This window comes from Glandiceps talaboti, chromosome 23 (assembly GCF_964340395.1).
Source record: "Glandiceps talaboti chromosome 23, keGlaTala1.1, whole genome shotgun sequence".
Lineage (NCBI taxonomy): Eukaryota > Metazoa > Hemichordata > Enteropneusta > Spengelidae > Glandiceps > Glandiceps talaboti.
In genome coordinates, this window is record NC_135571.1 from 3,872,038 (window position 1) to 3,899,124 (window position 27,087).

Consider the following 27,087-nt stretch of genomic DNA (forward strand, 5'->3'; position numbering starts at 1 on the left):
GTAATGTCTGTGTGTCTTTGTTGGGTTATGGCAATGCTAAATAATCAATTCAAGTACAGTTGACAGTTGCTGGCATAAGAGGGACTTCCTCGACATTGCAGTGTAATAAATTATGTTATCAACTTGTTCATATATTCTGCCTGAATACCAGATTTTAGTTCCTATAAATTCAGCTTATGTCGCTTCATCTCAAAAAACACCACAGCGGTAAGTGATCGTCTGTATAATATATATCATAACTGCTTATAGCAAGTAAGAGACATGTCGAGAAAACCCTGAAGAACAAATCTTGAAATCATAAATTCTGTGACACTACTAGAGTGTGTTTGTCCTTTCTCGGAAGCCAAAGTTTCTCAATGTATTTTTAATCTGCAGTCTTGATACCAATTTCCTGACTTTAATTTTTCTTGAAACTTTCAGCCATTCTCTGCCCATCCACTGGATTGCCTCGCTTATACCTCTGTGTCCTTCTCCCGCCGAAACCTCAAAATACTGACAGTTCATATGATTGGATGCCAAGCATCCCTCAGCATACGTCACTTCCCGGAAGTGACTCAAATCACACTTGTTCGCTAACAACATAGAGGGCGTCTTGTCCCAATCTCTCATGCTGGTCATTTCTTTCCTCAGTTTCTGGATGAACTCAAAGCTTCGTCTGTCCGTTACTGAGTATGCAAAGATAAATGTGTCAGCCCACTTTATTTGTTCTTCTCGTATGGAATTCCCAAGCTCCTGTAGGGGAAATGAATATAAAATTGAGACATTGCACACGTTATTGAGGAATTTTAATGAAAATAAATACAGGTTACACGGGTTAGTATTTTAATAGGTAAGTAGGGAGGGAGGTGTCGATATCCCATAATTATTTTGCATATGCCTTTTGACAGAATTGTGATTCGAAACCTCAAGGATTAACAAATTTATAATGACTATTGTTACTTTTGAACTCCTATGTATGTATGTATGTACATGTATGTATGTATGTATGTATGTATGTATGTGTGTGTATGTATGTATATATGTATGTATGTATGTATGTGTGTGTATGTATGTATGTATGTATGTATGTATGTATGTATGTACATGCAACATATTCATGGCAATTGCTAGTTTATTTAGAAAGAAAAGTGTTACTATTTCTCCAGATCAGTAAGACCGCTTGCAAAATTTATAGAAAAGGCATTTTATAAACGAAGAGAGCTATTGCATGTTTACATCGGTTTGTTTTGCCACTTTATACTTATGTTTTGTGCTCTCAATCTTCTGTAACTATAATGTGTAACTCCTTGAGTTGCAAGTCACAATAGTAAATAAACTACTACTCCTACTACTATACACTCATTTAATTACCACAAATCTGGCGTAAACATGATTTGGACACACCTTGTCGTACTACTGCTTCATACAAAAAACAAGGTATGAAAAAGAAAAACAACCCAGCATTGACGTATGTGTAGGAAGGCATACAAAAACGAAAACAAAACAAATACTGATGTCTTGCTGTATAAAGGCTGTCTTATTAGTTTGCTGTATAAGTAGATTCTGTCTACGTATTGTTGTGACAGTAAACAAAATTGTAAGCACCGCACACGTCTTGTGTTATTTGGCAGATGGCCATTGAGATCAAAGAAACAACAAGCTAACACCACTCTGATGAAGGTCAAGTGACCTGTACGTTGACCCCTAGTGTTCGGTTTTACACCAGGGGACTACTCGTACATGCAGCTTTCACAAACGCTTTTAAATCAATAACGTATTAGAGAGTAGCTGATGTAGAATTACCATACCCACGCTCTACACTTGTATTTCAAACACAATTATTAGACAGAGTTAACTGAAAATTCGATTTCTTTCGATAAAGAGCTTTCTATCGAAAGTGCTCTTGTTTCAACGATAAACACAACTGTCTCGGCGGCGACATTTTAATGTTGGTCACGTACATTTGACCCAAGACCCATTATCTAAAAGTTGAAACTTGTAATCTCGATTTTCATGACATTTCTATTCAGTCTCTAGACACATGCGATGTAGACTAAATCAATCACTTTGTCTTGTTGTCGAAATGTTCCTACCTCTTGCATGTTCCAGACAGAGTGTATGCCCCTACCCCTTCATTGTTCAAGATGGTGCCTGTCCCTACCAGGGTGTTCCCACATAAAAGTCCACCCACCCTCCCTCCCATGCTTGTTGCTTGTAGAGTACTTTAAACAAGTGTCACGTATGTAAATGTTTGAAACGTTTAAAACTACCGAGGTAGGATGACTATTCATGAATTGAAAAAGATTTGGGGAGAGAGATGGTGTTAACGGTTGACGGGAGAGATGAATGGCTAGATGGATGGGGTGAACAGAAAGATGGATAGATGGGTGAACATGGTTTTACTGAGTATTGATGAGAGATCCGTCAATAAATGGAGGGGTGCATGTATTGCTCATTGCTTGATTATTTCATGTTTTCATTATATTGGTTTACTGATGGATGGATGGGCAAAGTGGATAGTACAAAGCACTGGATATATGCCTTTGCTGACCGGAAGGTTAATTATTGGCTTGTCTAGCAGGATGATTAAATTTTATAGATGAGTGGAATTACGGATGAATGGATGGAGAATTGTCTAATTGGTTAGTTTGTTTGGATTGACTTATTCAAGGGTAGATAGATCGTTGAAGCTAGAAAATCTGTTGAATAGGTTTATTAGTACATTGGTTGAATGAACGCAATGTGGACGATACTTGGTAAATGGAGTAAACCAATAAACTCTAGAGTACTGTAGCCATGGTGTATCCAATGGAGACCTTAGTACTGCACTGAGTAATGCAGCTACAGAATAAACTAAACAACACCAAGAACAAATGGCTTTAAATGTGTTTAAAAGCACTTACAAAATCTCCGGCTGTATCCAGTAGTTGAATCGTAATGGCTTGTTCATCGATCTTTACAGCCTGTGTGTAAACAGACTCTGGTGAAAAAAAAACACAAGTACAACAATTATAAAGTGACCCACTTTTTATATGATGACGTCATTGGCCGCTAACTTGAAACCTGATTTGTTGATGGCGGCATTCTATGAATGTTTTGAAATGACATTTTCCCTTTTAATTACTTGAAGCAGACAGACAGACAGACAGACAGACACACACACATATATCACGCGCAAGCGCGTGCACACACACGCACACTTTGTCTCGAGCACGCGCACATACATGCATACATGCGCACGCACACATCAAGACATCGTAAATTATCACTATACACACATTTGAATCGCATTTTAATAAATTAAACTACATAGTTTAGAGCATGTTATGGTTGTTTATGAATCATGTTTTTACTAACACTTTATGAAGTAACTGGCTTTAACTTCAGCTGTGGGGGGGGGGGGTACTCCAAATTTTCAGACTACATGGGACGTACGACCCAAATTTAATACATCTACCCGTGAAGTATTTCGACATGAAGACTTCACATATTATTGACCCCATGATTAGGGTCTTTTCAGATGAAAAGTGACCCAGTTTGGTGGCACATTCTATTGAAATACACCCCTTAGGGATGGGAACTGTACATCGCACAGTAACCTAATACGAATAATGGTTTATGTGACAGAATGAATTCAATGTATATTAATGAAAAACACTATTTGCCATCATTTTGGATGTTGTTTGCTGGGCTTGTTTGTCATATTTCACACGTTGACGGGTAGCAAATATTGTACCTTGACATGTTATCTAAATATGCTATTTACTACAAATATTTCGTCTTAGTAAATAGAATCATGCATAGAGACTTTGGAACTCTTCTAACATTGTTCTGACGTCTGCAAATAGTGTCTAACTATCCCGCCTAAAAAATAAAATAATAAATTTCCGGCGAATGTGAGCTTTTGAAACAAATATTTTAGAATAATCTTGATTTATGAAATATACTCTAGTATTTCCGTTGAAAATAGTTATGAAATTGGAAGAAAAGTTACGGAAATATGGTATATTTTGTTACATGGTTTAATCAACTTGTCTGTGTGAAATCTGCAACCGGAATTCCACACCGATGAGTTAGCGTATTATGTCTCTATAAAAGCTGTTTAAAGTTCAAGTAAGGTCAATTTGCAGGCCAATAAACATGTTTTACGAGATACTATATTTTCTAGCGTTTTAGCACTTTTTTGACCTAATGGTGCTTAAACTGCGATTATTATTGTTGCTCAATATTATGGCAGGCGGTTGCGTCGAAATATCGCGTGAGTTCACGGTTTTCATGTCGAGCACGTGCTAGTCAACACAAAGTGATTATCTCTGTCTCATTGTGTCCCTGCCAATACAAATCCGTTGTTGTCGCTCTGATCTGTAATTAACCGCTGAGTGATTACACTGCGATCCACAACGTCTCATAATTTGATACGGCTGTCAATGTGAGAAGCCTTCCAAAGTGCTATCTAAAGTAAGCAGGACTTAGCTAGCATTACTATTGAGGTGTGACTCAATTTTAATGTACCTCGAGGACTGTCACGTTAAACATAAATAACACACTTGAAATGTTCTAGGACTTTTAGCCAGTTGAAAATCTTCGTCTAGCGTCTTAAAACACCGCACTGAGCCTCGTTATGGAACACCAGCTTACTCCGTTTCATGTTAACGTTTTTTTCGAAAAAGGTGATCACATGATCCCAAATACTTTCAAATTTAAGTAAATTTTAGCATTTTCACTAGGATGTGTGTCGACTTACAGAAAAGCACGACAATGACACAACCACCAAGAAATTAAACTGCAAATCTATTGTCTGTATTGTTTTCCATTGGGTCAAGGGTCAAATTTTTAAGAGGTTATTGTCTACACCATGTATACACACACACACACACACACACACACACACACACACACACACACACATACATACATACATACATACATACATACATACATACATACATACATACATACATACATACATACACACATACAGACACATACATACATACATACATACATACATACATACATACATACATACATGGTGTACTACGTGGAACGATGAACTTAGCTTGATCGGATGATACATTTAACTTTTGCAATTCCTCATCCTGCCTACATAATAATGGTGTTGAATTACTCCTCTCATGGAGTTAAGCTGTTGTTTTAGTCTATCATAAACTATTTCACAATAATAGTTGGAGATATTATTTGTAGAGTGAGTTAACCTTGATGTAATAGCACGGACATAAATCTCAAATTCAGTTCAGAACCATACTTAATTGTTACCATTAGTGGACTTAAATGACTGAATATTCTCCGTAATTGTTATCATTTGTTGAAATCTAATCACTAAAATGATATTTAACCGAGTCACTACAATCTAATGAACTCAGATATCGATATGCAGTATACGGTAATTTTCAATCAAAACGGCGGTGATGTTTCAAAGGTTACAGGGTATGGCCGTCATTATATCATGTGGCCCGTAAATAGTTTTAGCTTCATTCAAATGTGAAATAACAGGGTGCTGTAAGGCCTTTCCCTGAGACGAGAGAGAGAGAGAGAGAGAGAGAGAGAGAGAGAGAGAGAGAGAGAGAGAGAGAGAGAGAGAGAGAGAGTGAGTGACAGACAGACAGACAGACAGATTATACAATTATTCAAAATCAATAGTTGGCCTTTCTCGTATTATCTCACATTCTCCCACGCACATTACAAAAATAACACACAAGTGCCATTTCCTATTTTTAATACAGATTTTGAATTGACAAAGTAAACAGTTCTTTCGATTTTGAGAACGCCTGTTTTTGAAAAAATAACATACGTTGTATTATTTACAAGGTTTCGACTTTTGAATGTAAACGATATACGAATGTGTCGAGTATTAATTTACGTTGCCCTTACAAAAGGTCTCCATGGCAATATATGCGTTGCTCGAGGAATCACAAAAGTACCTTCTGTTTTTTTTATGTGTTTTCTATTCAGAAGACAAAGAGAAATTCATAAATACATAGTTGCTCTCCGACTAAACATGGCAAGCCCATGGTGTAGAGTTGCTATTCCCCACTAACAGACAAGGTACATAAAATGACATAGCGCCAAAGAAAATTATGTATTTTCTAATATTAGGACCCTAGCAAGACTTTGATTTTATTTAGATTTCCCAATGATAATTATTCATGTTATGAAATGTTAGCGAACGCTGAAAATAAAATAACACAAGTACTGGCGAAATAATACTAACAGGGAAAATTCTTACCCGGCTGTTTGGAAAGGTAAATTACCAGAAACATAATTTCTTTTATTTGTGGCCTATAATATCAACCGAAACGCATAAGAGCGCGAATACAACTGACACTGTGGCAATCATACACAGCAATAATGGTCTCGAGGAGGAATCATTACTAACGCACTTGCATACAGGAGTACTCCTAGCTGACCTATGACCTTAGCCATCTTAAGCAAGACACGACACAATATTTAGTATTCTAAAGATCTTTGAATGATTCCGTCGAGATGTGATCAGTAATGTGAAATGCTATATATAGAAAAGAACTGGACCAATGTGTTCAGTCGAGGCTTATTAGATCATGCCCTTCTCTCAGTTCTAAACAGTTACCGGTTCTATGCTAAACTCATCAATTCTAAATCAGTTACCGGTTCTATGTTAAACCCGTCACAATTATTTCGAGTTTGTAATTAGCTAGGATCAGTCCAACTACAATTTCGGTACATTGCATGCTGAATTGAAATTAGACCTTGATGGGTTTAAAAGTGGCGATAAGTATGAGGGTTTTGACTTTATTTTTGATTTTTGATTTATAAAACAAATTTATCATGGCTTCCCAATGTAAAAAAAAACATATGCCAAGTCCTTGTTTGTAACTGAATAATTTGCAAAAGATTGATAAATGTGCAAAATATTTGTTATTGGACGTACAATAAGAGACATTTTACAAACGTTTTTTTTCCTGGGCGAACGCCTTTCAGAAAGGCGTTCGCCCAGGAAAAAAAAAACTCACGTAAAAGACGCAATAACGATGGAATAAAGGTAAATACAGGAAAACCAGCCTATCTAACATCAGATTTTAATCAGATTGGGATCATGAGGGCCTAGTCCTGAAAATACCCTTTTGGTCTTCTTGTAAAAAAATAGCATTTTGTAATTAGACTCTTGTGTCACTAACCCCTTCAATTTATAGCGCTAGTTTTCAAGATCAAAAGTATAATGTGAATCTTAAAGTTTGATGACAGCAATAAAAACTTAATTATTACAAATGGAAAGGAGTATTAATTTAGATACTATGAAGTAAAATAACATGTATGTACAACATTACTAATAAACTAAGAACAACTTGGTGTAATCGTCTGGTACTAAGATAAAAGAAAGTACAAGAGGTATAGGTAGTTTAAAATAGGTGTTTTTAATACCTCAGATCAAAGTAAAAAGAAGCGGCTTGTGATCTTAGTTCTTGGGGGAGGGAGGGGGGTGTTTTCCCCTCCTCATAATACCCCAGCTGTCAAATATGACATTGATTGGGTCATTACGGTAGCACAGAATAACGCTTGAAAAAGACCCGTACATCTCAAAGTGTTAATTCTATGTAAATACACGACACATCGGGCCGTCATATTCTGTGCTAAATGCTGAACGAAAAGAGCGTGCGTTATTCAATCATGAATCATGGGAGCTTCTTACGTCATCTCTGACGTCACAATTATCGTCATTAGAACATTGATATGGTCTGTCACATGGCTATTAACCTGAAGAGTTGGACTGACTGGATGGTATAAAAAGCTCATTACGGGCTATCAATTCGAATTTAGAAGTAACCAGGGAAATTAATGAGGCATCAGTTCAAATAGACTAATTAAGTTATCCCTAATGATCATGGTAATTCACTTTTCATTATCTGTTTCCAACTTACGACAAGATATCTCCAAGATGATAGTTTGTAACTATAGATACGACGTGCCGTGCAAGCATTCGACAGAAACATCTTCAAGACATGTCTATAATGTATATGTCTTGCCACCATACGACAGAAACATCTCCACGACTTGTCTGAAAGTATGTTGTGCCACCATACGACAGAAACATTTCAGAGACTTGCAACTATAAGATAGATGTCGGGCAAACATTCGATTAAAACATCTCCGAGACTTGTCTGCAAGATATGCCATGCCACCATACGACAGACATATCTCCAAGACATGTCTGCAAGATATGTCATGCTGCCATACGACAGACACATCTCCAGGAGTGTGTAAGATATATAAGTCGTGTTACCATACTAGAGACACATATCCAAGACTTCTCTTTAAGACAAGTTGTGTCCCCATACGACAGACACATCTACAAGACTTGTTTGTACGATACAAGTCATGCCACTACACAACAAAAAACACCTGTCTAGTCTGTAAGATGCGACGTGTCTTGCCATCTCTGATGCCTTCATGTCTGCACTAATGGAGCAAACTCATGCACTATATGCAACAAGTTTTGGCTGCAGCCAATAAAAAATAGTGATAGAAAAGGCCGATTAGGGCTGAAAAATACGACATATCACCATATACTCCTCCACCACAAGTAATTTGAAGCTATTTCAATCAATGTTAAGGCTTATATATGCTACTAAAAAGGAAGTTTACTGAAGTTTAGTGATCAGAGAAATTTACTGTAAATTCTGGTATTTTCAAAGTTCTTTCTTTTATTCGTATTATAATAGCATATAACATAGGTATATTTTAGTCAATTAATTTGAACACATTAATCGCTATCAACCCGGAAGTCATTTTGTTTTATAAGCTGTACTACCTAGAACTGTAGTGTTATCTTTTTCAACCAAACAACAACATAATCACTGAAAATTATTATAATGCCAAAGATTAGACATTGTACATGTTGATTAGGGGTTGATAGTATCCAGTGGTACAGAACAGGTTGAAATTTTGATCGCATTGAGGATGTGATTTTTGAGTGCGGACTTAAAAGTCAATTTGATTGGATTTGTCGTACTATGTGTACAGCTGCATGATTCACCCGTAGGTAATTCAGTACTGTTCAGGTTGTACGATCTTACGAGATATTACGAGATATTACGAGAAAGTTAGAAAAATAGTCTCAGATTACGTTCCAGTTGCAGCTAGTGAGTAAATTATTTACATCTACGTACATCTCAGCAGAAAAAAGTGAACTGAAAGGGAAAACAAGACTATAAATCTAAGATGTTTTGACTGTGTGTCTTTAAAGATGACTGTTTTGAGACTTTTATACTCTTCTGCCATTCATCATGTGCTTGTTCGACATACAACATACGGATTTTGCGTAGACAGTTTTGTATCCTGCTGTTAGAGCCCTAACATTATGGGTGAGTTACTTTGAATCTGTGTCACCTTACAAAAAACCATGAGCGACCGGTCGGTCTCTTTGAAGATTCTAAATCTATGCGTGAGTTAGTTTGAATCTCTGTGAACGTACAAAAACCACGATCTAACTGATCAGCTTCTTTGCATTCTGACGCTGTGGGTGAATTAATTTGAATCTGTATGAACTGTCACAAACCACGACCGGTTTCTTTGATTCTAAAATTACAAATAAGACCATCCAGGGTGAAAGATAATGAATGCAATGCTGAATGTGATTCAGAAGGTAATTGGACTAAAAGGGAGTTCGTGTTTAAAAGTAACTGAAGAGCTAAATACTGCTCTTCCAATTAATGTACAAAAATAGTATCTATACTACTACATGTCTATTGATTCAGTAGGCAGCTCTTCAAATCTTTCACAAAACGTGACTTGGAGTACCTTTAAGCGTGCCAAAATAGATGATGCATGGAAATCGTCTACTTTAATTATCAAGCCTCGATTACAAAGGCTAAATCTAGTAAAACTGCATAACTTCCATTAGTTAACCCATATTCTTTCAAAGTAACCTTGACGAAAAAAGTCTAGAACCTCTTCTCAGTTAATAAATCTTCACTAGACAAAAACAAATGAACCAAAATAAGACATCGACATTGCCAATGTTGGAACTTTTCATTTTATTTTAGCCACTTTCACGCATTGTTTGCCCAGATCAACGTGTAATTATTAAATATAAGTTTATCTTACTTCGCTCTAAAATAAGATGGCGATGTAATTTACATTTAAATATAACATTGTGCTCTAATGGTTTTGGCGGGAATGGACATGCTATGTTATGCTACAGAGTAAACATTGTGACCTACAACTAAAATTATATATGAATTACAGAAAACAGAAGCATTTGTTCCAATAGTTTTAGCGGGAATTTGTTTTGTTCTGGATATGTAACACAGACAAATAAAGAAGCATTTTGTTCGAATGGTTTTAGCAGGAAATTGACTCGGGCGAACAGTTGTTTCTTATATGAAATCAGAATGAGCCCAGTTTGAGTAAAGCAGGTGACAGGAATTTTAGTTACATCATAGCCGCCGGTGTTTTTATAATGACCGATTGTTATGTCGTCAGACAAGTTGTGAGAGAAAGTAGAAGTCATCAAGGAATACAATTAGGCCAAATTTAAGTGTTATCAGATAATGGTAACCAAGACAACAGGAAGGTAAATTGTCTTGGCGATAGTCATAAAATCTGTCTCTGAAGCGAAATAATCTTCTCATTACTTATTCATTGAAAAATCTTCTTTTATGTATTTCCTGGTTTTAATGTCGTTCTAATTTTAGGTAATATAACGATAGAGGAGATCTTTGAAGCTTGTCTAGAGAATACTAAGTGAAAATTAGCTAGTTTTAGTTTGGATTGGTTGACAGCAATATATATATGGATAAGGATTGGGTATTTATTTAGGATTTTTTAAATTTATAAAACAATTTTATCATGGCTTCCAATATTGACCAAGTATGTGTTTGTAACTCAATACATTGGAAAAGCTAAAAAATGAGTAAAAACAAAAAGTTGTTATTGTAGGTACAGTAACAGTAATTTTACACATTCTGTTTGGCTTTTTACTATGTATTGAGGTTTTTTGGGTCCGCAACCTGAAATCAGTATCACAGCACGATCACGATTTGAACCTGTTTCTGTCATGCTTATGGATACTTTCGACCCCTAATTACCATGTGCAGTTACAAGTACCATGTTTGGGTTTATGTTTTTGTCATTCTGTTACCAGACATAATGGGTAGACAGATGAGGGGGGTGGGGGGACGGTTGGATGGGTGGTTGGGTGGGTGGGTAGGTGGGTTGGTGTAAGAATGGGATGGATGGATGGATGGATGGATGGATGGAGGGTTGGATGAATGGATGGATGACTGAAAGGATAGACAGATGGATGAATGGATGGATGGATGGATGGATGGATGGATTGAAGGATGAATGGATGGATGCATGGATGGGTAGGAGAGGTGAGTAAAAGAATGGATGCATGAATGAATGAATGAATGAGTGAGTGAGTGAGTGAGTGAGTGAGTGAATGAATGAATGAATGAATGAGATAATGGTTGGTTGATGGACAAGGTGAGGGAATACACGAATGCATGAGTGAGTGAACGGTCAAATCACAGTCCAGATGTAAATACACACTTGTGAGACTCTTGTCTAGTGTGATGTACGAAAGAGATGGAGCCCTTGGAAGGATCAGATTGGTTGGATGATATACACAATTTAATTGTTTGTCTTATTAGAATCATTATCAATACAGCTACGGATGTCCTCCATTCTATTTTTTCTAACCAATCAGAATAAACTTATTGAAAGGCTTCATGCTATAGCGAAAGAGGTATACAATTCACATCCTTCACCAGCAGAAGTGACAAATTGGTCAAGTGTTAGAAATGATGTCCACAGGCTAGGTTACTGATCTCGCTAATCGTATCAAATAGCACGACTGACGTAAACGTGCATCAGATATCTAGTTTTACTTTCTGCGCAAAAGCGGAAGTGACGTTAAAGCTGAAACTGAGGTTATGAGCCTCGTTGTCTGCGTGTTGAACATTTGCAGTGTGTCACGCATTTCAATAAAATGGAACATGACATTTCTGTCGCACATAAAAATGTACTAAACTACAAAAGCATAAAATGGATTGTACATGACGGTGACGTAATAGTGATTGACTTACCTAAATTTGGGTCATAATCACCAATGAAACGCTTCGTTAGATACCGTACCACGATTGCTGTAATGAAAGAAAATTAATAAATTACAGTAAATGGAAAACTTATCTTTCTTACTTTGTAACATGTCACGGACAAAAAATTGTCTGCAACTACTTATGGTATTGTACACTGCAACAATTTATGGTATTGTTCACTGCAACGATTTATGGTATTGTTCACTGCAACGATTTATGGTATTGTTCACTGCAACAATTTATGGTATTGTACACTGCAACGATTTATGGTATTGTTCACTGCAACGATTTATGGTATTGTTCACTGCACCAATATATGGTATTCTACACTGCAATGTTTATAGTATTGTACACTGCAACGATTTATGGTATTGTACACTGCAACGATTTATGGTATTGCACACTTCAATGATTTATAATATTGTACACTGCAGCGATTTATAATATTGTTCATTGCTACAATTTATAGTACTGTACACTGCAACGATTTATGGTATTGTACACTGCAATGATTTGTGGTATGGTACACTGCAAAGATGTATGGTATTGTTCACTGCAATGATTTAACAACGTCAAATTTGGCGTTAGTAACAATTTATTGAGACAGGTTGTGGATCTATGGTGTACTAAGTTTCCAATACTTCATTGGGAGAGTGTACTAATATAATACATTGACGATTTATTGAGAGAAGTTTGTACTTCGAAATCGGGCGTTAGTAACAGTAACTTAATGAAATAGGGTTGCATGCCTCTGCATACTTTTCAAGTTTCCAACACTTCAAAGGAAAGTTTGTAATATCGTATACTGTGATGATTTATTGACATAAAATTGCACTTCAAATGAAACTTTAAGTGACACTTTATCGATATAGGTTGCACTTAATATTTGTACATTAGACTACATGAGTGTTTGTACACCACTACAAGTACAAGTAATCGATTCACATCTGGCATTAACGGTGAGGAGAGTGGAAAGTATTATGGGATATAATTGTATGATTTTATTTATAACCCTTATTGCCTGGTTATGAGGGCACTTGTTGGAAGTCTATTACTCCGAGAGTTCTTATGTAACAACTGTTTCCAAAGCCAGAATGGGATTTAGTTGATTTTTTAAACGTAACTAAATTACGTCATAGAATCATTAAAATGGTATATCTATAATACCAGGTTTGAGTTCAGTCAGTTGTAATCATTTATATAGTATATCTATAATACCAGGTTTGAGTTCAGTCAGTTGTAATCATTTATATGGTATATCTATAATACCAGGTTTGAGTTCAGTCAGTTGTAATCATTTATATAGTATATCTATAATACCAGGTTTGAGTTCAGTCAGTTGTAATCAGTTATATAGTATATCTACAATACCAGGTTTGAGTTCAGTCAGTTGTAATCATTTATATAGTATATCTATAATACCAGGTTTGTGTTCAGTTAGTTGTAATCATTTATATAGTATATCTATAATACCAGGTTTGAGTTCAGTCAGTTGTAATCAGTTATATAGTATATCTACAATACCAGGTTTGAGTTCAGTCAGTTGTAATCATTTATATAGTATATCTATAATACCAGGTTTGTGTTCAGTCAGTTGTAATCATTTATATGGTATATCTATAATACCAGGTTTGAGTTCAGTCAGTTGTAATCATTTATATAGTATATCTATAATACCAGGTTTGAGTTCAGTCAGTTGTAATCATTTATATAGTATATCTATAATACCAGGTTTGAGTTCAGTCAGTTGTAATCATTTATATAGTATATCTATAATACCAGGTTTGGGTTCAGTCAGTTGTAATCATTTATACAGTATATCTATAATACCAGGTTTGAGTTCAGTCAGTTGTAATCATTTATATAGTATATCTATAATACCAGGTTTGTGTTCAGTCAGTTGTAATCATTTATATGGTATATCAATAATACCAGGTTTGAGTTCAGTCAGTTGTAATCATTTATATAGTATATCAATAATACCAGGTTTGAGTTCAGTCAGTTGTAATCATTTATATAGTATATCTATAATACCAGGTTTGTGTTCAGTTAGTTGTAATCATTTATATGGTATATCTATAATACCAGGTTTGAGTTCAGTCAGTTGTAATCATTTATATAGTATATCTATAATACCAGGTTTGAGTTCAGTCAGTTGTAATCATTTATATAGTCTATCTATAATACCAGGTTTGAGTTCAGTCAGTTGTAATCATTTATATGGTATATCTATAATACCAGGTTTGAGTTCAGTCAGTTGTAATCATTTATATAGTCTATCTATAATACCAGGTTTGAGTTCAGTCAGTTGTAATCATTTATATAGTATATCTATAATACCAGGTTTGGGTTCAGTCAGTTGTAATCATTTATACAGTATATCTATAATACCAGGTTTGAGTTCAGTCAGTTGTAATCATTTATATAGTATATCTATAATACCAGGTTTGTGTTCAGTCAGTTGTAATCATTTATATAGTATATCAATAATACCAGGTTTGAGTTCAGTCAGTTGTAATCATTTATATAGTATATCAATAATACCAGGTTTGAGTTCAGTCAGTTGTAATCATTTATATAGTATATCTATAATACCAGGTTTGTGTTCAGTCAGTTGTAATCATTTATATAGTATATCAATAATACCAGGTTTGAGTTCAGTCAGTTGTAATCATTTATATAGTATATCAATAATACCAGGTTTGTGTTCAGTCAGTTGTAATCATTTATATAGTATATCAATAATACCAGGTTTGAGTTCAGTCAGTTGTAATCATTTATATAGTATATCAATAATACCAGGTTTGAGTTCAGTCAGTTGTAATCATTTATATAGTATATCAATAATACCAGGTTTGAGTTCAGTCAGTTGTAATCATTTATATAGTATATCAATAATACCAGGTTTGAGTTCAGTCAGTTGTAATCATTTATATAGTACATCTATAATACCAGGTTTGAGTTCAGTTTGTTGTTAGTGATGGTTAAGTATGCTTTGGGAAGTAGAACACTGCGAGCTCCTTCTGAATATGCAGCAAAACCACAGACACTTGTTTCCCCGAGATATGTTTCAAAGTACAATGAAATATCGATACATATTGACATATTTGGTCGATACTATATGTAAGGGGTCAAATAACCTGGGTTTTTAGGATCACGTAAGTCCACACACCGGTGTATATACCCGCGGTGTTTAGACTTACGCGATCCTAGAAACCCGTGTTACTTTACCCCTTTCATTTATTATCGGTCAAAAAGCAATATTATCGATATTTTATTGTATTCTGAAACATATCTCGGGGAACAAGCGCCACACTTATTCTCAACAATGGATAATTTCAGTTTGTGTCACAAACCGAGTGAGTGATCTATATCCCCAGTGCAATGTACATACTTTGAGACATCTTATTTGTAAAACACGTGTGTCAAGTTAGATGAGATAACACAGAGACTGTCTTTGTCCTATATTAGAAAGAGCTAGAAGAGAAAAATCACACACAGTGTCTATGCGTTGACCCTACGGTGGCAAAGGTCAAAGGTTCATCCTGGCGCACTAGGTTTCAAAGGGAAAAGTAATAAAATGTACAATAACAGCAGGATAAACGCAACAACATGACGTCATGATTGACAGGCCGAAGGGAGATTTTAATAAGAGAAGACTTCACTTACAAAATCAACTATGATATGAACATATGTGCATAGTTAGAAACTGCCCTGTAATCATCACGTGTTTGGATTCCCTCGGGATTGTCAAATAGATTAGATTCCATCCTTTGGTAACGAAATCGAACATACTTATGGCTTCGATTCCAAGGACCCGGATGTTGTTTACTTGTAGTGGCTGTGAATTTTTACGACATTCTAAGTGATTGACAATGTCGTCGTAAAAAGGTAATTTGCGCAGACGGTATCAACATTAAAGACATTAATCCCACGGCAAAACATGAGTTGAAGCTTTTCGGTTGGTCATAAAAGTCCCCAACGTGAAGTTATGGTTGAGGTGTTCGGTAGTAATTATTTTAATGCGTCAATCAATTAAACACGTTTCAAGTCACACGACACCATCTTATACCCAAAATACTGTTATATTATTATAACTACATATTATAATTTTTAACGAAAAAAAAATTATCTGACATTTTGAAAATGTAATAGATTTTAGGGATTTTTCTATTTGTGCATAGATTCATTACTGTTTTCAAGAACTGAGGCGTATATGTAACTCTAGTCCAAGCAAATCGAGATCTCATGATTTTGACTTGTTTAGACGAGGAAAGAACCATATACAGTACTCACTCACTCACTCATTCACTCACTCACTCACTCACTCACTCACTCACTCACTCACTCACCCACCCACCCATCCACCCAGTTAGTCACTCAATGTACCAGTCAATCAATCAATCGATCAAACTAACAAACAATCAATCAATCAACCAAACAAACAAACAATCAGTCAGTCAGTCAGTCAGTCAGTCAGTCAATCAATCAACAAACCAACCAACCAACCAACCAACCAATCAATCAACTAATCAATCAATCCACAAGCGATGTTGTAAGTACACCTCGCTGTATGCATAACTTTGCCCAGTTTCTTTTTATCTGTTTAACCGACTTGGAATAATTTATTATATGCCAAGTAATCCTATAACCATACTGAAATAAAAGTACACAGACCCATATAAAACATGTATACATTCAGTGCACAGCCTCAAGGCTTTCATTTCAATGTATATAAGTGATTTTCTTACTTTGAACAACACCAGGGGATTGTTTTTATAGCACGGTAATCACTCATGGCGTAAAAGATTCAGTAAATAGTCTGACCTAGACTTATTTTCTTTCAACAATTTCTATTAGTACCTCAGGACATCAAGTCCCTCGATGACTTCACTGACTTCCATGTAAGTCAGTTTGTTGTTGTATGATGAACGACTTATGGGATTCAGCTTTCTCATGGTCAGCTATGCGGAGGGAGGGGGGGGGCATAGAGGTGTCTGGATTGACCCTGAAAGTGTTTCTTATGAATGCTAACAAGTTCGGAATAACCCAATGACAATTGCAAAGATCAGAGAAGGCGCTGATAATGTAAAATCGAGGTCCATTTAGCGAATGAGTAAGCTCTAAAAATGATTAAGTATGAATTTTATGGTAGGATAATTCCTCCCAAGGACAGAAGTTAACCATAAAAAACTGCTCATCTGTTTTCATCGACAGGCTCGTACACGATGTTCTGTTAAAAACCCGTCCGATATGTTTATTTCTTTGAATAAAACTTACATTTTTCAACAATAAGCAAATTATTTGGGGGAAGAGTTACGATATTTGAAATTTTATATCAAATTTCTTGAAGAAACCCGATGAGGTGCGATACTTGTCAAAGATTTCGTACTGATATTTGCACACGTTATCGAAAATGATACAACAAATGATGATGTATGTATGTATGTATGTATGTATGTATGTATGTATGTATGTATGTATATGTATGTATGTATGTATGTATGTATGGTGATGATGATCGGTGAAGTCACATACGACATTAAACTCAATGTCACGTGCACTGTGAGGTATCTTTTGCGACGTCAACGGACATGAATTTTTGGAGGTAATTACGTACAAATCGAAAACGTTAGGTTTGAATGTCCTCATCCTTCAGGGCCAACCAAACATGACGCATAAGAAGAGTTCCTCAATCTCTATGACAACCAAACATATACATTGCAAATATAAAGCCTCTTCAGGTTAATCGGATTCTTCGTGTTCTTTATTGAACCATGATTACTCCGACAACAAGGACAACAAATTCGAAATAAGTTGATTTAGTAACTTCATATTAATCCCTTCACCGCACGTAGGAGATAGCAATAAATTGGAATTGAAAACGTGTTCGATTAGATTGTCCCAAACCAACTACTGGCACACTGAGGGAAACATATTGGAGGCATTTGATATTATTTAGAATTTTTGTAATCATTGCAACCAACCAACCAACAAAGAAACAAACCAATAAACAATCAAACCAACTAACTTAATCAACCAACTATCCAACTCACAGGCCAACCAACCAATCGACCGACTGATTAAGTAACCAACCAGCCAGTCGATCAACCAACCATTCGACAGACCAACCAAGCGTGACAAGCTAATAAATCCGATCAAAACAAAACCAACCAACCAACCAAACACGCACAAAAAACAACAACAAACAACCGACTAACCAAGGGACCGACCGACCGAACAGTTAACCAACCAACCAACCAACCAACCACCCGATCGACCACCCAATCAATCGACCGACTAACCAATCACCCGATCAATCATCAAACAGTCAACCAACCAACCGACCGACCGACTGTCCAACCAATCAACCAATTTGAGAACACACAAGTCATGAAGTGAACAAGCCAACTATGTGAGTCATTCCTTTGAAGGTCTTGCGATGAGTAACAATAGAAAGGTCATCCTAGGATAGGCATTTGATGTATATTATGTGTGTGTGTGTGTGTGTGTGTGTGTGTGTGTGTGTGTGTGTGTGTGTGTGTGTGTGTGTTGATTATGATGAGGGGAGAGGGGCACAATCACCTCCTGTGTTTTCACATTCACCTAGCTTACGTGACATATGCATCTAGTCATGCTTGCAGACAAAGTAAGTCGGGACTCGGTTCTAACACTCCCATTTACAGGCAATAGTAACTAGGCCATCCACTTGACGACAGGATGTCACTTTATATTTTATGTAAATCAAAACATTGAATATTACTCATAACTGATAAGAATATCATATTTTGATATCCAAACATAAATATTGAAACAAAATGTTGATAACGATTCAAAATAAAGTCTCGTTTCTCCTATTATAATCTAGAGTAACATCATGACCAGTCCACCCAGCTGTATAACTGGGGACCTGGTAGGATAGAGGTTGCAATGTGAATGCTTTAATCCTATGCGCTTATGCTACAATGGATTGTGTGCTCCCCAGCGCGTTAACTCGGTAAGTAAAGGGCAGTTGTGCCGTTATAGATCCGTGCCAGGGGAAATAATTGTAACGCGCTTTGAGCACAAAGTGAGTGCTATATGAAAACCAACATTAGTAGTAGTAGTAGTAGTAGTAGTAGTAGTAGTAGTAGTAGTAGTAGTAGTAGTAGTAGTAGTAGTACACTGAGAAAAACGGGAATTTCACACTTTTTTTGGCGGGTATATGCTTAGCAGCGAAACAGTTGATTACAATTGAAGGTTTACTGTACCACAGGCACCGTAACGGTGTTATTCACAGATTCAATCGGAAATCTTTCACTTCACGTCATTCAGTAATAGTATACGTTAATCACGTGATCTACATTTTAGACATCGCATGTAGTCAGCTAAATCTAACTTCATTTTCGGCTTTAGTGACGTATTAACTGGAATCGGTGTATATACGGTTTCACAGCCATGCATGTCTTAATGAGAGAGGGGTCATAACCAAAATACCGCTGCTACTGGGAATAGAGTATTGGTTGCACATCAGAAATATCCCCGCTCTCTCATAAACATCTCTATATTACAGAATGATTCCTTTATATGACGTCACGGTGACTTTTTAATCTCGATGACAAGAGCAGACGTGGAACATTCTGAACGAAGATTGAAAAATCAAAATAAACCTTAGATTTTCAGAAAAAAAATCCTAAGCTTCGTATTTACCGGAGAGATAACATGGTTAGATACAATTATGATACCAATATTAAAAAGGTAAATAAAATAATGAAATTAAATTTCTCCATTTTTTTTGCAATTATCAGCTCATCTTTCCTAAATCATCAAAATCGTTTAAATTTAGAATATCTTTGGGAAATTTAAGTGACAAAAACACACATTGTATATTTCTCTTCATGAATAGAATTTCCTAACAAATTGAAGATATTTCCCATTTCTCACCAGTCACCGTGCATTTCATTTTAAATTATATGAAGAATCTCTGATATTTAGGCATGTATTTCAGATGCTTCGGTTCGTCTCCTCTAGCTCTGGAATGACGGGAATGAGAGACTGTCGTCAAAACAGTTCAAATGAAGTCCATCACGTAGCATGATAAATGCTTTACTAAATGCAGGTCAAATATATGGCATACTTCAACTTTGCAATGTACACCCTTTACAGCCTGAGCATGTACTTTCGATTACATGTGATATCAAGTTCAGTAACACTGGTTACCAGGTTTCATGTCAAGATAATAAACATAATAGCAGAAATTGAGTGCTCGCCGAGAAAGTGTCGTTGTGAGGTCTTTGTGGTTATTGTAAAGTTGGATATTCGAATGTTTGAACATGTACAATTCTACCAAATCTACGACGTGTCGATTGTAACAATGGTAGCATGCATACTGCTACTTATTGCCCATTACACTTGTACGTCCCCATTTGGAATATGCCAATGTTGTGTGGTCACATCGGTTTACTTAATATTCTAGCTTAATTGAAAATGTTCTTCGGAGAGCCACCAAGCAACTTGAAGAACTACGTGACTTAAACTATGAGGACTGGTTAGTACATTTGGAAATCCCAAGTATGTTGTATAGGAGAAAAAGAGGGGATATGATTGAAGCGTGGACATATCTAAATAGAAAATATAATGTTAATCAGCATCTCTTACATTGGACCTACAAAGTGTCACCAGAAGTCATGCACTCAAACTTAGGAAATTCGGAAGTTCAAAATCCACACGTGCAAACCACTTTTCAAACCGAGTCATTGCCAACTGGAACAACTTATTTACCTGCTACTTTTGTAACATCACCAATTTTAAATACTTTCAAAAACAGTCTAGACACATATTGGGATGACTATAAGTATATAACAGACCCCAGTGTTTTTGATCACTAAGCATTTACTGTATCTTGTTTACCATCTCACAGTTCAAAGTTGTATATATTTTATTATCATCAATCTGAACTCTACAAGACTAGTAAATTACTATCTTGAACTCTGTAAAAAACTTGGACTTTGTGATGAACACTAGGACCATGAACTAATTTACACACACACACACACACACACACACACACACACACACACACACACACACACACACACACTCACACACACACTTGGTTACTAAATATATGTTTTGGTGATTGGATTGTTTTTGGACAATTTCACATTTGATCAGCTCATAGGCTATTAGCCTTTTCTAGCTGCAATGGGATATAATGATATAATATGATATGATATATGATATGATATGATATGATATGAGATTGATATGATATGGTATGATATATGCTATGATATGATATGATATGGTATGGTATGATATATGATATGGTATGGTATGATATGATATGATATGATATGATATGATATGATATGATATGATATGATATGATATGATATGATTAAACAAATACAGCACACACATTTTTGGAGAAATTACTTTGCCAATTAAAATCTTGTGACCGTGTCACTAAACTTGATACAGCATGGCAACTATTTATTGAAACTACATGTTCATGATTCCCAGTAAGCTGTTATGGTACTTAACATTATTTCATTAAATTCATTTAATATTTACCCTGAATGTCTAATTTCACGAGTAAACAAAACTCTCCACCAAAAACTAATTTATAATGACGTCACTGACTCAAGTATATCACTACTGATCTTTATGGTTCATTAACCTAATTTTAATTAGATTGAGTCGTGAACTGTTATCTAGACGATGCGATATCACTTACTTCGTAGATACTGTCGTCAAATAACAGTCCCTGTGGTGGTAAACTGAGTCGGTAATTAAATCCAATAGATGGAGAAATCCCATGGGTTTATAATATCAGGAAATAACAAGGCTGGTCATAGAATTGTTTGTTTAGGCAACAAAAATATCATATGTTTTCGTTAAATTCTACCGAAAATACTCATGAAATATAGCGATTTGAAGAGCAGTGAAATGTGTTTTAACAGAGAGTTAACTTGCTTTTGCGACAAAGAAAACAGAAAAAAGAAAGTTGAGTTCATATATATGGCTAAAAATGCTAAACAACAACAAAACAGTCATACACATACTCACGTGAGATAAACACACGTATACATATACATACACACACACACACACACACACATATATATATATATATATATATATATATATATATATATATGATAACATATACATTAGTGACACACATATATATATATATATATATATATATATATATATATATATATATATGATAACATATACATTAGTGAGTTGACACACACACACACACACACACACACACACACACACATATATATATATATATATATATATATATATACCTCGTGTCTGATGATCGCAATATGCGTGAAACTCCGAGTTACACCCAAGAAAGAGTTCCAGTACTACCAAAACTATATATATATATATATATATATATATATATATATATATATATATATATATATATATATATATATATCAACACTGTACCACTTAATACTTAACTACAGTATATCATGTGTTAAGATAACTTTTAAAAAGGCGTCGATGGTATTTATTATATAAATGATGGTAACAATAAACGAACCATCATATTGTTTGACGAGGCAACTACGAATATCACTCGATCGGCATAGTCTATTTATTTGATGTATTTTAGTCTCTTAACGTCTATCTGTGATCTCATAGTGTATGTCATAGCATTCTAGGTAATGGGTATATTTAAGTTTACATACAGCCGTCTATGTTTGTAACTTTAATACTTTAATACCCACCTCGTATAATTCGGTCGGCGTATTACATTTAATACAAGAAAGAGGCCCATTTTATGGTTTCAATGAAATATCTAACAGACTCATGAAAATGTAATTTGCTTAATAATGAGGAATTGCTTGTAATTTAGATCGTAGCACAATTCTATCAAAATCAAGGTCTCGGTTGCCTTTGAGTGTGGTGCCTTGTGTTTACGACTTTGTCCTTCCAATGTGCTTTATCGGTAACTCGAGAAATAACTGGTCGCTCAATTGACCGTTAATGTAGGTGTGATTGAACAGTACGTGCTTATCATAAGGTTACTATACCGAACACACTTATTTTTACACACAATATTTGCGTTACTAGGCAACGCCCATGGATGACAAAAAATTTGGAATATATAACTGTCAAGGAATGACGCTTTTATAAAATATTATGGTCCAGGTTCTATATAGCTGTCGTGACCTCGAATGATGGCAGAAAAACAACTTAGTGGTGGAAGTACACTGATTATTTCACGAAGTCGGAAAGACTACGCCAGAGAAAATCATGTACATGGTGTAATTCAATAAAGTAACTGAACTATATATATATAAATCAGTATGCATTGTCCTACCTGAGATGATGGAATATAGAATATTAATCTGTATCGCTGGACACTGTTAATGGGAATTTTTCGTAGAACGGTAATCGGCCTAAGGGCCAACATTACTTATGATCAGAAATCAACGAGTCTTGTGGGGCTTTAAGACCTTTCTTGTATATTGATTATAACATGAAGTTATTTTCATGTACGACTGATCTATTACTGGCGTTTTGAATGAATATTCTTTAACAAAGCTAGGCAAGATATAAGTAGGTTACCACTTGAAATTATATCTATTTGTTGTGACATAGTACGAAAGATCTAATAATCACGCGCGCGAAAAGAACCCTCTAGAATACCCATGAAAGAAAGAATAAGCGTAGTTAGATATTAGGGAATGTTGAAAATAATCTATTAATTTCACGGGGTTCCAGCGTTCCGAGACGGAAAATGTACTATGTATGTATGTATGTATGTATGTATGTATGTATGTATGTATGTATGTATGTATGTATGTATGTATGTGTGTGTGTGTGTGTGTGTGTGTGCGTGCGTGCGTGCGTGCGTGCGTGCGTGCATGCATGCATGTATGTATGTATGTGCATGTGCGTGCGTGCGTGCGTTCGTGCACGAGCGCAGATGTGAATGTGTGCGAGATGTGAGCGGTGTGGCTGTGAGAGTGCATAACGTATTCATAATGTGGTATTACAAACCATGCAAATATTCAAGTTATTCATTTAAAATTACCCAGACAACTTTAATACTGGAAAGTATGACTCATTCTCCCACAAGTTTTAAAACTAAGAAACCCACCTAGAACACTTTTATACTGACGTATGCCGACGTCAGAGCCTTATACATAATTGCCAGGTGTTGCAGTGCGACTAAATTTGAAACTTCCGTTGTTAATCGGCGGGCAATAATAAAAAACAGTATTGAAGTTAGAACAACGTCTTCACGGTTCAAATTGGCATGAAATTTTATCTTTACGGTGGAAGAAACTTGTTGAGGCAGAAGCAAATTCCAACAGCAAAATCAATACCCCTGGAGACAGTGTTACTCGATATGTCAGAAATATACACGTATGCTTGGTATACAGCATTTACTGTAACTTTGAGCCATTTCAAGAATAATTTGTGAATATAGTAACTCATTTCCGTCGCTACACACTGAAGCGCACGTATTGTACACACAGTAAGTAAATATTGCATACAAACATAAATGTATAAATACATACATATATATATATATATATATATATATATATATATATATATATATATATATATACATACATACATACATACATACATACATACATACATACATACATACATACATACATACATACATACATACATACATACATACATACATACATACATACATACATACATACACACACACACACACACACACACACACACACAGAATGTATATTTCTAAACAGGATTAATACTGGGTGGAACTTACTAGTATTTCCGAAATCCCATAAACTCTGTGTGGGTGCATATTGTTATATTCACAGTGAATCATTAAGTTCATAAAATTACACGTATTGATATACATATAGCACTCGTCTGTCGCCAGGAATAATTTAATTACTTCTCAACTTGGGAGTAATATTTCAAAAAGGATCAAACACTTCACTGTGATTGGTGTTGTTTTTTTAAAGTTAATTTTCTCTAATACCTTGCATTGGTGAGAGTGAATCATGGAAGTAGTGGGAACTGGAGATGACCAATCCATAATTTTCCAGATGTTTATGGAATGGCTGACAACTTGTGTGATTTAGTATGTAGGTTGACACGTTATGGTGTATCGGACATGGATTTATTTCCCAAACTTCCATAAATGTCAGCCCTCATTAAAATGACACCAAACGGATGCACTAGACGTTTATGATGAAAGGGAGGTAGGGTGCTTAGATTTGTGAGTTGTTGAACGAGGCGATGTAGTAGCAATGTTGTGAATGTCACGCTGATATCATCGTCTTGATAGACTCATCTGTCTCGCCGTGTGACAGTGTATAAGCGTCTCCAACAAGGCAGTATAACGCTTGTGATCTAATGACGAAGACTCGCTTTGTCATTCATCACTGTTTACAAATAATGGTGCCATGCCTTTGGCATAGTTATACAGTTAAAGCTAACACCGTGCCTTCAATGGTATCTCTGCACATATTTTATTGTACAGCGATGAATGCTTTAGAAATCCCCCAGGCAAATCCCTTAGTTAATAGCCTTGAACATACATTGTTTCTAGTGGTGTCTGAATTTTGTCGGACCGTACATAGATCGGATACGATACAGCCAGTAAACTCGATGTGTTATATATCACCAGTTTTATGTGTGTAAACATATCAACGCAAGGTTTAGAGTTTGTACGGTTGACTGCATTTGGATCGCCAGACATCTGCCCCCACTCAATTTAATTTACGCAATCCCCCGCGATAAAAAAAGTATGTCGCGTTAGCTGACACTATTTGTCAATGGTGTTTGAACGAAAAACAACTGACGTCTCTTTGAACCCCGCATCAATGTGTATGTAAAAATGTTATGATTTTGATTAACTGTGTTACTACATTGCACTAGCACTATATAAATAAAACTGAATCGTATGGGTACCTACCAGATTTGCCGACACCATCTCTACCCAGTACGAGAACCTTGCATTCCTTATTGCCGTTTGTATGTCGATTTTTCGGCGGTGAATATGCCATAGCAAAGCCTGTTTTTTTCAGACAGAGCGATGGACTTTCGGAATTATTCTAGTGTAACGCAATAAGAGTCAGAGTTCTTGCAAAACTTACGCAGTACACATAACGGTAGCTTGCCGTTGATTCATAAGCAGACTGTCGGTTGCTGGCACATAGACAGCTTATATCCGAACACCTGTCCTTGTTTCTGCAGAGGCTTTCAACGGCTGTTCCATTAAATAATGCTTCACAGGCTCTTCCATCCACTAATCACACCCATTATTTTTAATAAACGAAGCATTCTTTTCGCTGACTCGCGCTTCCCTACTACCACCACCACATCACCACCACCACCACCACCACCACCATCATCACCGGTCATTGTGATTTTTCCTTTCTAACAATTGAATGTTTTACCTTTGATGACCTTTATGTATTATTTCTGATAGTCAAATATAAATAAACAATTATTAGCAATATTTGAAATATTGTGAAATACCTGAAATCCTTTTACTACTTGAAATATTTTAAGATTTACTTCTTTTACGACTCTTACAGCGGAAATCATAATTGTGTTCAGTTTCAATGATCAATCATGTTTATGAAATGCAATGTGTGTGAGATGTGATGTACACCCCCCCCCCCATAAAACAAATCATGGATGTATTAGTAACTAATACATGAATGCCTAAAATTCATGCTAGAAGGGGAAAGCCCCACTGTCTTATAGTATCTCCAAGTATAGGTTAGAGCTAAACATGAGATATTAGATTTCTCCTTACAAAGACCACATCTATTTGTAAAGAATTATTGAGTCTGAAGTCGACTGTCAATGATACTTTACTGAATGTAGTATATCAGTGTGTATTATACGTTACCATAGAGACTGCAGTATTAATTGACAGGACAAACACTAATGGTATGATTTGTGTCTCCATATAAGGGGGGGTATCATAATTTTTTCATTTGCTGAGGGGGTGGTTTGCTTCGAGAAGGGTTCAGAGGGA

General features: G+C 35.7%; 1 protein-coding gene across 1 annotated transcript; it reads right to left on the reverse strand.

The window, feature by feature from the left end:
* Positions 1-315: 315 nt before the first annotated feature.
* Positions 316-26,212, reverse strand: LOC144452581 (ras-related and estrogen-regulated growth inhibitor-like). Its single transcript, XM_078143700.1, has 4 exons — positions 26,014-26,212; positions 12,066-12,122; positions 2,883-2,959; positions 316-732 (listed from the first exon to the last, which is right to left on the reverse strand). Exons 1-4 carry the CDS (start codon positions 26,102-26,104, stop codon positions 316-318), a joined length of 642 nt encoding a protein of 213 aa, XP_077999826.1. The 5' UTR covers positions 26,105-26,212.
* Between the last annotated feature and the right edge of the window lie 875 nt (positions 26,213-27,087).

Bases quoted from the DNA above. Each gene is read 5' to 3' on its own strand.
- LOC144452581 (XM_078143700.1), bottom strand. From the start codon at position 26,104: ATGGCATATTCACCGCCGAAAAATCGACATACAAACGGCAATAAGGAA. The intron at 12,123-26,013 runs GTAGGTACCCAT...CTTTCATTACAG, and splicing joins AGATGGTGTCGGCAAATCTG to CAATCGTGGTACGGTATCTA. The intron at 2,960-12,065 runs GTAAGTCAATCA...TTTTTTCACCAG, and splicing joins TGATTATGACCCAAATTTAG to AGTCTGTTTACACACAGGCT.